Below are 13,241 nucleotides of genomic sequence, written 5' to 3'. Positions count from 1 at the left end.
ACAAAATGTGCCAATTCGTCACTTGAGTTGAGTACATCGATTGTGCGTTGGAGAGTAAACCCACTACAACATTTACAATTCGAGTACCGTGACGTTTCGCCGGTAATAACAACAACCAGCATCATCAGGCGACAGCCACAGAGCTGTGCAGAAATTGGCCAGCATTGTTGGCTTGTTTGGCCGGCGGGGTCTTTAGGAACCGCTGAAAAAGATTCCCGTTCTCACACGGCTACGGTTCTACACGAGGACACGTCCGGAGCCTTTTCAAAGTGCGCCGTCCATGCAAACAGGCGATGCATGTAAAGAAAATAGAAAAAATGTGCCAGACGTAAAATATGTTCCAGACCTTACTCGTTTAAACATGCGTGTGTGTGTGTAGTGGGGAGCGGCGGTAGTGCAGTGGTTAGCGCTTCGCTGCGCTACGAACCCGGTGGACCCGAAATCGATTCCCGCTCACGGCCAACACCAGTGACGATTATCTAAACCGGTCCTGGGCCTCCCCTAGGTCGACTCAGCCTCAAATTAGTTGCTGGTGCGGTACGTAAAACATCGCCACTGGGAAGACAAAGGCGGCCGGGCGTGGTGCTGGCCACCCAACCCCATAGGCGCTACTCGCTAACAACACTTGCCCCAACAGTCTGTGTCAGGCTATACGGGGGATCTTTGTCTTTGTATATATTTGGTCTTTGTTCCCCCACCGTTATTTCTAATCCGGAAATGAGCCCATCGTGCCTTTAACACTGACTTGCGGTCACCCCTCCGCGAGCAGGCGAACCCCTGTGCGTGCGATGAGGAGGCTTTGCTCACTGCGACACGCTGCAATCTCGTCCGTGCGCCAAACCACGCTTTCCTTTTCACAGCGGCCGGCTGAATGGGCGCTCCCCGCGTGCGCGCGTTCCACAACGTGTGTCCGTGGTCCCCGCGGGCGCACGGAAAACAAGGCAACCTCAGAGTCGGCGATTTGAACGTTTCACGCCGCCGCACGACATTCGCCCTCCGTTCGCTCGCCCTCGTACAGAGAGAGAGAACGGTTCGGAGACGCGAGCTGCCAAATCTGCCCCCACCGCCCCCCCCCCACCCCAAACTTTGCGGTCAACTGTGAATGTTTACATGTGGGAGGAAAGCATAATTGTCCGAAAACAAAAAAATGCTCGCGTGAACGAGGGGGAAACGCTCGATCCCGTACAGACAGGGACAGGCGGAGACCACATTTTGGCTGCGCAGCCTTCTCCTGGCGCGCCAGGAGAAGGCTCCTCTACGACACCCTCGGGAAGGGAGTTTCACAACATTCACGCAGTGATCCACCAACCCCCTCGCTGCTGCTGCTGCCTGCACAGCGCTGGCTTACAGGCAGCCACGAGCAGCGGCGTAGCCACCGCCTTTTCTTTCATTCCTTATTTTGACCCACAAAGTCGGCTACAAAATTGATGCTTGCGAGACGGAGATTGCTTTGAATGAGTTTAGTCCTCTCTCCTTCGATCTGCAATCTGTTGTTGTTGTTGCTGATGCTGCTGCAGGTTTTTGTTTTGTTGTCAGGCTCCCGGCGTGATGTGCCTCGCTCTCGTTGCGTTTGCTGGGAATGATTGCGATACACGTACGTAGGAAACGAATGTACGTACGTAGCCAGCCGTGCTAATCGGAGGTGCGGAAAGTGGCCGACGCGTGATTTGAATCATTGAGTGGCGTGGCGGACGCATGATTTGACCAGATCGGCCATCAACAGCGATTACCGTTGCCATTAATCAGCCGTCAGGACCAGACGGTCGTCGATAATCACACCCCCCCCCCCACCAGCAGCAACCACTCCCGAACAGCCGAGAATTGTGTAAAAAAATAGTTCTCGTGTTCAGAAAATCACGAATGAGATCCATGGGGTTTGTAAAACACATTCCTGTGTTTTACACAGGAGCTGGTAGGAACGTTGGGTTGCTCGGTCAATGTCCAGGGTCAACGGCGGCGTGGTGTATTCCGCAAATATGCCCGACTGAGGGCGGGCACAAGCCGGCGTGAGTAGGTTAAACGTTGAGTTTTATAAGGGCACCACGGGGTGACCAGCCCCTCTCCACCCAGCCCCTCCCCACCCTCCCCACCCAGCCCCTCCCCACCCTCCCCACCCAGCCCCTCCCCACCCTCCCCACCCAGCCCCTCCCCACCCTCCCCTCCCCACCCAGCCCCACCCTTCCCACCCAGCCCCTCCCCACCCTCCCCACCCAGCCCCTCTCCACCCTCCCCTCCCCACCCAGCCCCACCCTTCCCACCCAGCCCCTCCCCACCCTCCTCTCCCCACCCAGCCCCTCCCTCCCCACCCAGCCCCTTCCTGCACGACGGACACAATAATCCCCTGTGGGCTGGTGTAACCAGGAGGATCCTACCAGTATAAGAACTAAATAATTCTGTACGCGGGTATTGCTTCGTCATTCGCGAGGGATATATATACGTTCAGAAGATGCTCGTGAATTGCACATTTCGCAGATAATGATATTGGCCGACGAAAAGCTAACTTTTGAATTAATTACCTTAAATAAATACGTAAATAAGGTATTAAATGCGTGAAAAGTATCATAATAACACGCTAAAAATAGTTGTAATAAACAAAGTAAAAACAAATAAATATTAAAGTATTAAATAATAGTTTATAAATGAACTTACCTTAAATTATGATGATGCTCATCATAACTTTATTTGATCACTTTATCTCTCATCGCTTTACCTCGTCACTTTCTAGCATCACTTTATTGATTTCTCCCTCTGGATGCGCTAGCCGTGCGGAGTTGCAGACGGGATTCGCGGATAGCCAAAAATCGCGGATGGCGAGTTCGTGAACAGCGATGGAATTTTTCGATTTAAAGATTTTGTGACTGCAGGGATTCATCTTCTTGGTTCTTTCGGTAAAGTCACGTAGAAGGGAAGCGAGGGAATGCCGTACTTTCTTTAGTCTGCACGAATTCAGAAACGTAAAGTGGAGGCGATGATTCCATGATTCAATATTTTTTTTCCGCCTGCGTCCCCAATCCCGTCAGCTCTTGGGAGCTGACGAGTGTTGAGTCCATTTGGTGCTCGAATTGGCGACTACCTTGGGGTTGCCAGGATTGAGCCGCGAGGTGGCCAGGAGAAGGTGGTACGTGAGTGGATTATTGTATCTGGAAGCGTATTATTAAATAAGATACATTACAATTCCTTATAGGGGAAACAAACACTAACTGATTACTAACGTAGCATAATCACAATAAAACACATTCCAAATGATTACTAATCTACAACTCGCATCGTAACAACTGCCTGATTACTAATCTAGTATATAATTACAAGTTAATGAGTTAATGATGACGTCACCCTGCTGCTGCTCTATATAAGAACGGGAGAACAGAGCAGAGCCTCACCATTCTGGCGAATTGCCCGATGATGCTGGATGCAATTACCAGCGAAACGTCGTACTCAAATTGTAAATGTTGTGGTTTCACGCTTCAACACACCAGTGGCAAAAGCAGTGAACTATTTGTCTTTTGTCAACGTGACACTTTTTTACTGATTGGCCGTGTCGGGTGGTGGAGGGTTACGACACATTTATAAATAACGCGATCTAAACCCAAAAACGTTGATTATGATTATTGTATCTGTCTGTGCGGAACTTTGAGCGTGACCCTATCGCATGCAGTGGGGTTTTCTCCGGCCGCTCCTGCCTTGTTCCTCCCGAACGCTCGCTTACATGGCATCGCTCCCAAACATCCCAATGCAGGACTCTCCTGTAAAGGAATCTTGAGGCTCAGTTGGGACTTCGATTACTATTATTAGTATTTTCCTTAACGAATGACAGCCGGTCTTTCCGTCAATACCGCTGTGGTCGAGCGAGATCTGTTTGTTGGACTGCCAGTCGTCCCCTGGCAGGTTTTAATCCGCACGCTTCCAATTTGGCCCTCTTTTATTTCCCTCTGCCATTGGGTAACATATTTGGAAATGTCACCCTCGACGTTTTAAATTGCACACGCGCGGCGGCAAGCACGCGCGTGTGGCTTGAATAAAGCCGCCGCTTTTGTACTTTTCCAAAAACTGTGCCTCCTGTGATTAGACTGGTATATATACGAGCTGCATTTATCCACAACAGAAATCGTCCAAACGCGGCTGGACGGAGGACAAGGCACTCCTTCTCTCCCAGGGGTGGGAGCGGTAAAAAACAAACAGATAAAAAAAATGAAAAAAATAAAAATAAAACGTAATAAAATACAATTCTCACGACGTTTCGGCCACAATGCAAGCAGCCGTCCTCAGGTGAAGAACAGGTCTGTCGGAAAGACAGCATCTGAATGACAGACCTGTCGGAAAGACAGCGTCTGAATGACAGACCTGTTCTTCACCTGAGGACGGCTGCTTGCGTTGTGGCCGATACGTCGTGAGAATTGTATTTTATAATGTTTTATTTTAAATATTTTATTATTTCCCTTCTACGTGACTTTCCCAAAAGAACCAAGAAGATGAATCTCTGCAGTCGCGAAAGCTTTACATCGAAAGATTAAAAAAATTCAAAATCGTAAATGAATCCATAAATTGTCGCAGCAAACCCAAAACAGCTCCGCTGACTTTTAATAAAAGTCTAGGAAAGCATCATTTTTAAATCCTTTCTATTAAGTTCACTTGCTTGCTTGCTTTCGACCGTGCAAATCTTTCGGTCGTTTTTTAACCCACTTCCCGTTATCCAATCGAGCTGACATTTTGCACACAGACTCGTTGTGCGTGACAATTAATTTTCGTGAATTTTTTTTTGCAAAATTTGACACTGTTTATGGGAAAAAATTAAATATTTAATTACCAATTGCTTAATGCTGGCAGACAATCATCTGACCCATAGGTGGCAGCCATCTCAAGCCAGAGGATGAGAGGACTCTAGCCGCCCCGATGCCACGCATACAAAGGATTTATAGTGAAAAACTTAGTTTTTACGGGTTAATTTTTTTAGGGTGGGGGGGGGGGCGTATGTTTACTCGCCACGCAAAGGTCACCCTCGGTGCGCCGTCGCCCGTCACAGCATCGGACCGGCAAACGAGCGGCGAGAATAAAACTCGGCGAGCATCGCGGACGTCGGCAGCGCTGGAGATGAGCGTCGCTCGCTCTTGGCCAGCCACTTCGGCTGCGGCCTCCGATAAGGGGAATTGAACTTTGGCTCGGCGTGTTTGCTTTCAATTTTATCGGCCCGCGCTCCCCCCGTCTTGGGACGTTTGCAAAAAATCTGTGCCGGGTGACAACGGCTCCCCCCCACCGCCCCCAACCTCTCCACCCCCCCCCCCGCCCGCCCCACCGCCGCCGTGGCCAATGTGGTTTCTCGACCGCGACGGTCGGTATCAACCGCATGCCGCGAGCCGCGAGCCGCGACGATCGTCATCTTTGCTCGTTCGCAAGCGTTTTGCGGCGCGTTCGCCGATGAACGTCAATTCTCAGGGCCGCTCGCGGTAAAAATCGAGTTTGTTTTTCACGTGCGCACGTACGCACTCAGTCGTACGCACGTGAATGAACAACGTGCGTGTGTTGAACTTCTTTCGGACCGTAACGTAGCCGCTACATGATACCACGACGTTGGGCTAAATAACGACAGATTTTTGAGGCCAATTTACCAACTCTGAATCGTGGCAGTTCGGTGGATCGCGACAAGGGGGGGAGGGAGGTCTTCATGCCCCGCAGATTGCGGATGTTGATGTAATGGAGCGAGAGAGCATTTTGCAAGCGAGAGGAGGAAAGGACTTCGAGAAATAATACGAAAAAAACGAGACTGTAGGGGATATGTATGCGTAAAGAGAAGTGATTCTGGAAACATCACACAGCGCTGGGTCTTGGCAATTCATGAAACCAAGAGGGAGACGCTAAATAGTTACACGCAGGGCCCAATGAAGTTTAATGGAGACCTACCGCGGGCTATTAGAGTAATCGGGACCTCTCCTTCTTTGTTGATTTCTGTCCCTTGGCGGTTTGACCACCACCCGTGCCTGATGATGCCAAACTCTCTCTCTCCGTTGCCGTTGTAAAGCCAAAATCAAAGTTACAACGAACACAGCTCGTTTGATTTCGATTACATAACCAGCAGCAATGCACACAGTGAATGTTGTGGCTTTAACAACCAGGCCACCTATAGGATGTAGCACAGTGCTGCAGCGTTGCGTTGCGTTTCAAACATTATCTGAAGCAGTTTCATACGTAGTAGGCTTTCGCGACCAATGTTGTCAATAGAAGAGGTTTTTTTGGGTCAGATCGCGTAAATATAAACGCGTCGTTAAATCCGTCAACACCCGACACGGCCAACATTCCGGCTATGCAGAGACCCATCCCGGCACCCGCATTACCGGCCGACCTCGCGGCTCGTTGTCCTTCCTCCGGCACCTCCGATTGGCACAGTTGGCTACGTACGGTGGTGCGAAAGGCGTTCAAGATACACACGTACGTACGTGCAGAGCAGCTCCCGGACGGATGCTCTCTTAGCGCGAAGAAACCTCTTCAGCTTTTGACAGCAGCAGCAGCAAAGCAAAGCAGCCCCTCCTGCCTCCACAAACAACAATTACGGAGCCCCTCGCGAGCGCCCTACGTCATTGGAAATCTATTACTGGCAGCAGCAGCCATCGCCGAAATCGGGCAAGAGCCGTAGAAGCCGCCTTAATTAACAGCGCCTGGCGCCCCTATTGTAGATTTCCCAGCGCATCTGTGGTTTCGCACGGCAGGAGGGAGGGGGGATATACAAGGACGCACCATTCACTGCGAAGAGTTTGAGCGTTGGTGGCACGGCTTGCGGGGTGGAACTTCGTGGGGTGGCACTCCTTCGTTTCCGTGGCGAAGTCAAAAGCGCAACGGGGTCCAAAGGCCCCGACGGACGTCGTCGGAGCCCGAGTCGATGGCACCCAAGGCAGCCGCGTTCTATCCGCAGCCGGATTAAAGGGCCCATCCTCGTGCCGTGGCCACTCCTCGCACGGCAGAGGTCGCAACCGGGTACCCGATACCCGTACCCTACCCGATACCCGTACCCTACCCGATACCTGGCTACCCGTACCCAGCCGGGTACGGGTAGCCGTTTGCGACCCTGGTGCGGCCGGGTACGGGTACGGGTAGGCCGTGAGTCACTGGTGAGTAACCGTTTGTCACTCATTTCGGGTAGGGTACGGGTATGGGTAGGGAACGGGTACCCGTACCCGGCCGGGTATGGGTACCCATTTGCGACCCCAGTGCGGCCGCGTACGGGTAAGGAGTCAAAACCCGTTTGCAACCTCTGTCGCACGGGCCCCCCCCACCCCCCCGTGACGCCCTCAGTGCCGGGGATGTTTGGTGCCAGTTTCCACGACTGAGTGTCTGGCTTCGTGCTGGAGTGAGACTGGAGCGCCCGGAGAAAACCCACCACGCATTCGCGGAGGGAAACGCTCACAGCTCCACGTGAATAGATTCAAGGATCCGCCGTATTGCCATCCGCTGGGGCCGCCCGAAGCCTACAGCCTACAGCAACCTGTTATTCTCGGGCGAATCTGATGTAAAAGAAAAAAACGAATCGGGCGCAAATTCATTTGAGCATTTCAGATATGGCGAGGTCTGGCGCATTCAGGCTCATTTGGTCATTCGGGTCTACAGTGTTCCTTTCTTTGACGGACCCCAACCATACCTCGAGGGTCGATAAAATGGCGCCCACTTAATGGAGATATCAACGGTGACTGTCGTATGGATTTAACGTCGTCTTGTCACGGCAATGCGGAATTTACACGGCCGACCGATGGCGGGGAAGAACGAGCGTTGCTCCGGTGGTCGTTGGGAGATGCCTTGAACGACGCTTTGGAGTAAATGCAAGAAGTGGCCCATTTCAATGGTGTGGTCGCGTAAAGGAAAACTAATTAAAAATTTGAAAACCTCACAGAGATCGCACGATATGCGCGCGCATTCTGCCAAACGACTGCCCGGCTTGCGTCAGTCCTCGGAAAGCATTTCGTGAGCCCGAGGCAGATATCAAATTCGAGCGCCATCCCCATCACCTTCCCCCACGAGTCGCCGGGCAGCGAGATCGAAACTCCCCGCGCAGTGAAAACCAGAGCAGGGGAAGAGGCGGAGACGAGTGGGCAGTGCGAGAGACGAGAGAAACGAGGGCGACGGCGGTGGGAGACCTCTGAGTGCGATGGATCAGTGCCCGTGCCCCCCGGGCATCCGTGGGACAAAAAAGAGCTTTACAGCTCGTCGGATTCCTCCTGCAGTCTCAGATGACCGCTCTGATTCGGACACAAGCAAGATCGGTGGAGACAGTAGATTGTTAATCGGAATGTGAATTTCGATTTAAAGCTTTCGTGACTGCAGGGATTCATCTTCTTGGTTCTTTCGGTAAAGTCACGTAGAAGGGAAGTAATAAAATAATAAAAATAGAACATAATAAAATAATTTTCACGACGTTTCGGCCACAACGCAAGCAGCCGTCATCACCTGAGGACGGCTGCTTGCGTTGTGGCCGAAACGTCGTGAGACGTCGTGAGAATGATTTTATGTTTTATTTTAATTATTTTATTACTTCCCTTCTACGTGACTTTGCCGGAATGTGAATGTTAAGTGATCTCGTCGCGCTTAATGCGGCTTGGAATTCGAGCTCATATTTTGACGCAACCTTTAATTATTTCATGGCAAAGGTAGGGAGGGGGGGGCTGTGCAGGGGGGGTAACCGCTTGTGCTGCTAGGGGACCCCTAAGCTTTCGCTGGTTTGGTTATCGCCGCTACCGCTCCATCTAACCTCGCCGTGTCCTTAATTAACCCCCTCACCCGCCCCCGCCCCTCCCTGTGACCCTTCACCTCATCCGTTCTGCCCGCACTCTCCCCCCTGGCTTTGCAAAGGGCTCGCCGCTCGTAATGGCGCCCATTAATCCTTCGCCGCTGGGTACCGAGCGCACGAGGCTGCCTTCGTGGCGGCGGCGCCGTTAACATAAAGAGCAGCCGCCATCAAGCGACTCGCGGCCGCAGCGGTCGTTGTCGCCACACCACGCCACGTGTGTGTGCGTGCGTGTGTGCGTGCATGTGTGTGTGCGTGTGTGCGTGTGTGTGCGTGCGTGTGTGCGTGCGTGTGTGTGGGGAGCGGTAGTGTAGCGGTTAGCGCGCTGCGCAAATGAACCCGGTGACACGGGTTCGATTCCCGCGCACTGCCAACATCAGTGACGATTATCTGAACCGGTCCCGGGCGTCCCCTAGGTCAACTCAGCCTTAAATGAGTACCTGGTACGGTGTGTAAACATCGCCACTGGGGAGACAAAGGCGGTCGGGCGTGGTGCTGGCCACCCACCCCCTCGTGTACCATTCCGGCCTTCATAGATGCTCGCTAACAGCACTTGCCCCTACAGTCTGTTAAGGCTATACGTGGGATCTTTGTCTTATCTTTGTGTGAGCGTGCGAGGCGCATGGGACCCGAGGAACACGCGTGGTGTCGTTACCGTTGGACACGTAGTAGTGGTAGCAGTAGACGGGCTTTCGCGCACCGATGTTGTCCATAACAAAGGAGAGGGAGGGTTTTGGATTAGGTCGCGTAAATACGAATGCTTCGTTAAACCCGCCACCACCATCCGACACGGCCAATTAGCAAGGTTTGTCACGTCAACAAAAACGTGCCAATTAATTGACTCGTTCGGCACTCACCGGTGTGTTCGGAGACTAAACCCACAACGTTTACAATTCGTTTCGTCGGTGATTGCAACCAGCATCATCAGGCGATACAGAGGATTGTAAACGTGAGCTCATTCCGTACGACAAATACGAAGTGAGAAAAATCGATTTACGCGCGAGCGATTCGGTTCGTGCGCAGCGAGCATAAGTTCCGACGTTAATCGATGAATCGACGAATCATTGCACCCCTTAGCTGTTGCCACGGTAATGTGGAATTTCCACCACCGACAGAGACGAGACGCACCCCACACTCGTTCGACTATGCGAGCACTACTCGGGACCGATTCACGTGCTCTTGGCTGAAGCTAATCTTCGTACGATCACTACAACTGCTTAACCCAAACTATTAACGTGTTGGTGTTTGCATCAGCCATGTGCTGTTCGCTTTTTGGCATTTTCTGTTGGTCTCTCGGAACCGGTGCGACAAATCCACGAAAGAGTCTCTCTCTGGTGTAGGCCAATCAGTTTCATGGACAATGCATAGACGACCAAAGCATAATTGATTGCACGATTTGCCACGAGTATGTGTGGTCAATGCAGACTTGATGGCTTGTATAATGTGGCTATTTGGTGTTTGAACATTCGAGTTACTACCGTATTAGTTTCTCACCATCTTGCTACTGGCAAAATATATACTTTATATAATCGTCCTGTTTTCCCCCCCGTAATTCTGTCGTAGTCTCTCAAACATCAGCAGCAGCAGCAGCAGCAACAACAACGTACGGACGACGTTGGTTTGACCGACGTGTGGCAAGCAATCCCATAGCAGAGTGTGTGGGAAAGCGCCCCCCCTCACACACCCCCCCCACTGTGTGAAAGATTAAAAGGGGGCAAAACCTCTTCCACAGCCGATGTCTGACAAACGGGACGCGGTGCCCGGCAAGATTGCCCAATGGATTCCTCCCCGTGTGAGGCGGTGTGACGCCAATTGGCACGATTGGGCAAATACGGTGAATTGGGTGGGTTAGCATTCCCAAAAAAACACCGGGCCGGAAAACAACCGAGGCGATGGTGCCGCCGTTTTCGGGCTGATTTTGCCCGGGATTCAAATCTTGCACCTCCCGCTCGGATATTTTCGTTCTCGACGTTCAGCGACGAGCGGAAAATCGGTCGCCTCCCTCTGTTTTTTGTGCCGGGGGAGCTTCGAGCGGAAGCCATCGACCCGGAGCCGAGTTTCGCGAACTTCGCCACCTACCGCCGCCGGCTTCATGGCGTTCGTTTTTTTGCGTTTGTTTTCTTTTTTCGCTTGCGCAGGTCAAGGAGGTGGGGGAGAGGCGGCCGGAGTGAGGGCCACCGCATCGCATTGGCTCTGCTCGCGCGTCTCGCGGCGGCGGCACTGTGCTGTCGTTGTGCTCGAAAGTTGTTTGTGTTTAAACTCACCCGATGAATTCTTCTCGATTTTGTTTCCACACCGCACCGACTGCTCGTCGTTTGTTCCAATGCGCCCCCTCGCCGCGAGCGTTCCCCCACGGCCGGTGACGACCGCTCGCGGCTCCGGTTTCAGGAGGTAATAAACTCCACCACGTTTTATGGTTTTTTTTTGGCCAGGTTAAAAGTGACTATGTACCCGGTGTGTTTTGTTTCGTTTGTTGTTGTTATCGTCTTCATTCAATCTGGAACGCCGAGTTAATACGCGGGCAGTGGTAATAACGATCGCGACGATGGCGATGATGACACTTACCGGTGTGGCAGTTGATGCGACGGCTAACGTCGCTTAAATCCCCACCCGCCACCACCACCACCAACTCCGCTCGCCCGCCTGCGTGCGTGCGCCCGCGGCTTCCGAGATGTTTGGGCCAGCATGGAAGAGTGGACGGAAATACCCTCCGAGAGAGGGGGGGGGGCTTTCTGTCTGTCTCTCTCTCTCTCTCTCGAGCTCCCTGTATTGGAGGAGGCTCCTGCGCCAGCCAGCAGTGGCACGAACAAGCAAGTGGCCTTTTTACTAAGAGTAACGCAACGTACGACCGAGTTAAACAAAAAAACGCTGAATATTTGCACCGTGCTATTACTGTGGCTTCTCTACACAATTGGTGGTATTTTGTAAAATTTATTAACGAAAAATACGCCGCTTCATGGCCGCGTTTCCCTCACTGACGAAACCAAGCGACCCCGAAAGCCGGAAAAACCCCGAGGTGGAGCTTTCCTCAAAACCGGAGTCGCCCGGCGGTCAACTCTGCCCCACAATCCCCCCCCACTGCTTTCATCCCCCACCTCCAAACCCCCACACCCCCCCCCCCAAACCTCCACCACCCTGAACAACCGCCCCCTCCCCTCGCCCGATCTCGCTCCCCTCCCCTCCCCGCCGTAATGATTTGTCTTCTCTTTGCCGTCCAGAACTGCTGCAGGCGTTGAATGAACAACGGCAGGAAGGAGCGTTCACTGACCTGAGACTAAGTGTGAAGGGACGCGTGTTCCGGGCACACCGTAATATCCTAGCGTCCTGCAGCTTGTATTTGAAGCAGCTGATCAAAAGGTTCGCCCCCCCTCCCCCCCTCCCCACCTACTGCCCCCCACCCCCCCACACTCTTTCTCTCACCAACCCCGTTCTCTTCTCCCTGTGCTCCCCCCACCCCTCCTACCCCCACCTCTCCTTGAACCCGCTCATGGCATGACGGTAAACGGGGCCCCCCTAACCCAGATCTTTCCGTCCCCACCTCCCCCTCCCCCCCCACCACCACCGCCGCTCCACTGACGAACAACCAACCTCGCACCGCCGCCACCATCACCGCCATCGCCACCACCACCACCACTGTCAGCACCGTCAGCACCACTATCGCCACTGCTGCCACTACCGCCACCGACACCACCGCCATCAAAGCCGCCACCACCACGACCACCACCACCATCGCTACCGCGCCTGTTGTTGCTGTTGACGGGATGAATCCGTTGCATCGTGAGTGCACGCGCACACACGCACGCACCTAACTTTGTACCTCTCCGACACGAAGCGACAGTTGCTGCACACAAAACGGCACTGCCCTGCAACCCGCGCAAGGTTCACAGAGACGCGGCGGATGTGGCCAGCGCTGTGGCGCGATAGAATCGGTCCGTGAGATGCCGAGGGGACTACAGCTGCAGGTGCAGCGTGTCCGAGCATGGGTTGGAGCGCGGGATTTAGCGCGGGGGCTGAGCGTGGATTCGGAATCGCTGTTATTGCTGCCGGTTCCTGTTCCACAGTCCCCTTGTGTACGGGAAAGCGCATGCCTAGGGTAACCTCATTTGGGCACGACAACACTCACTTTACACTGCTGTCAACATACCTCCCTTACATATTTCACGGACTCATGCTGTCGCTGTACGGCGCTGCCGCTCCGGGGCGGCGGGCCATTTCGTTTTTTTTTTTTGCGTCGTTATAATGCAGGGAAGGGATATGTGGCTCGTATTTGGCGACATCCCCCCTTTGGCTTGGTGCCGAACGCCACGCCGCCCGTCAAATTGTCCGTCGTCGTTTTAAATGGCGATCGTTCACTTATTTTGTCGGATTTTTTAAAATTTGCGCTTTGTGTTTTTTCTTTCTTCGATGGCGCCGAGGCGAATTGTTTACGTCGCCTCGGTAGCTTCGGACGGACTCGGAAGTAAGTAAATACGTACGT

General features: G+C 53.0%; 1 protein-coding gene across 1 annotated transcript in view; it reads left to right on the top strand.

The window, feature by feature from the left end:
• Positions 1–13,241, top strand: part of LOC144938528 (kelch-like protein 29) — a 129,216-nt gene that overhangs the window by 74,976 nt on the left and 40,999 nt on the right. The window contains exon 5 of the mRNA XM_078866424.1: positions 11,983–12,121. Within this exon, the coding sequence (XP_078722550.1) occupies positions 11,983–12,121 (139 nt within the window). The remainder of the gene's footprint in view (positions 1–11,982; positions 12,122–13,241) is intronic.

Source organism: Lampetra fluviatilis, chromosome 22 (assembly GCF_964198595.1).
Source record: "Lampetra fluviatilis chromosome 22, kcLamFluv1.1, whole genome shotgun sequence".
In the NCBI taxonomy this organism is placed as follows: Eukaryota; Metazoa; Chordata; class Hyperoartia; order Petromyzontiformes; family Petromyzontidae; genus Lampetra; species Lampetra fluviatilis.
Note: the sequence above shows the minus strand (reverse complement) of the source record. Positions and strands in the feature narration are given on the sequence as shown.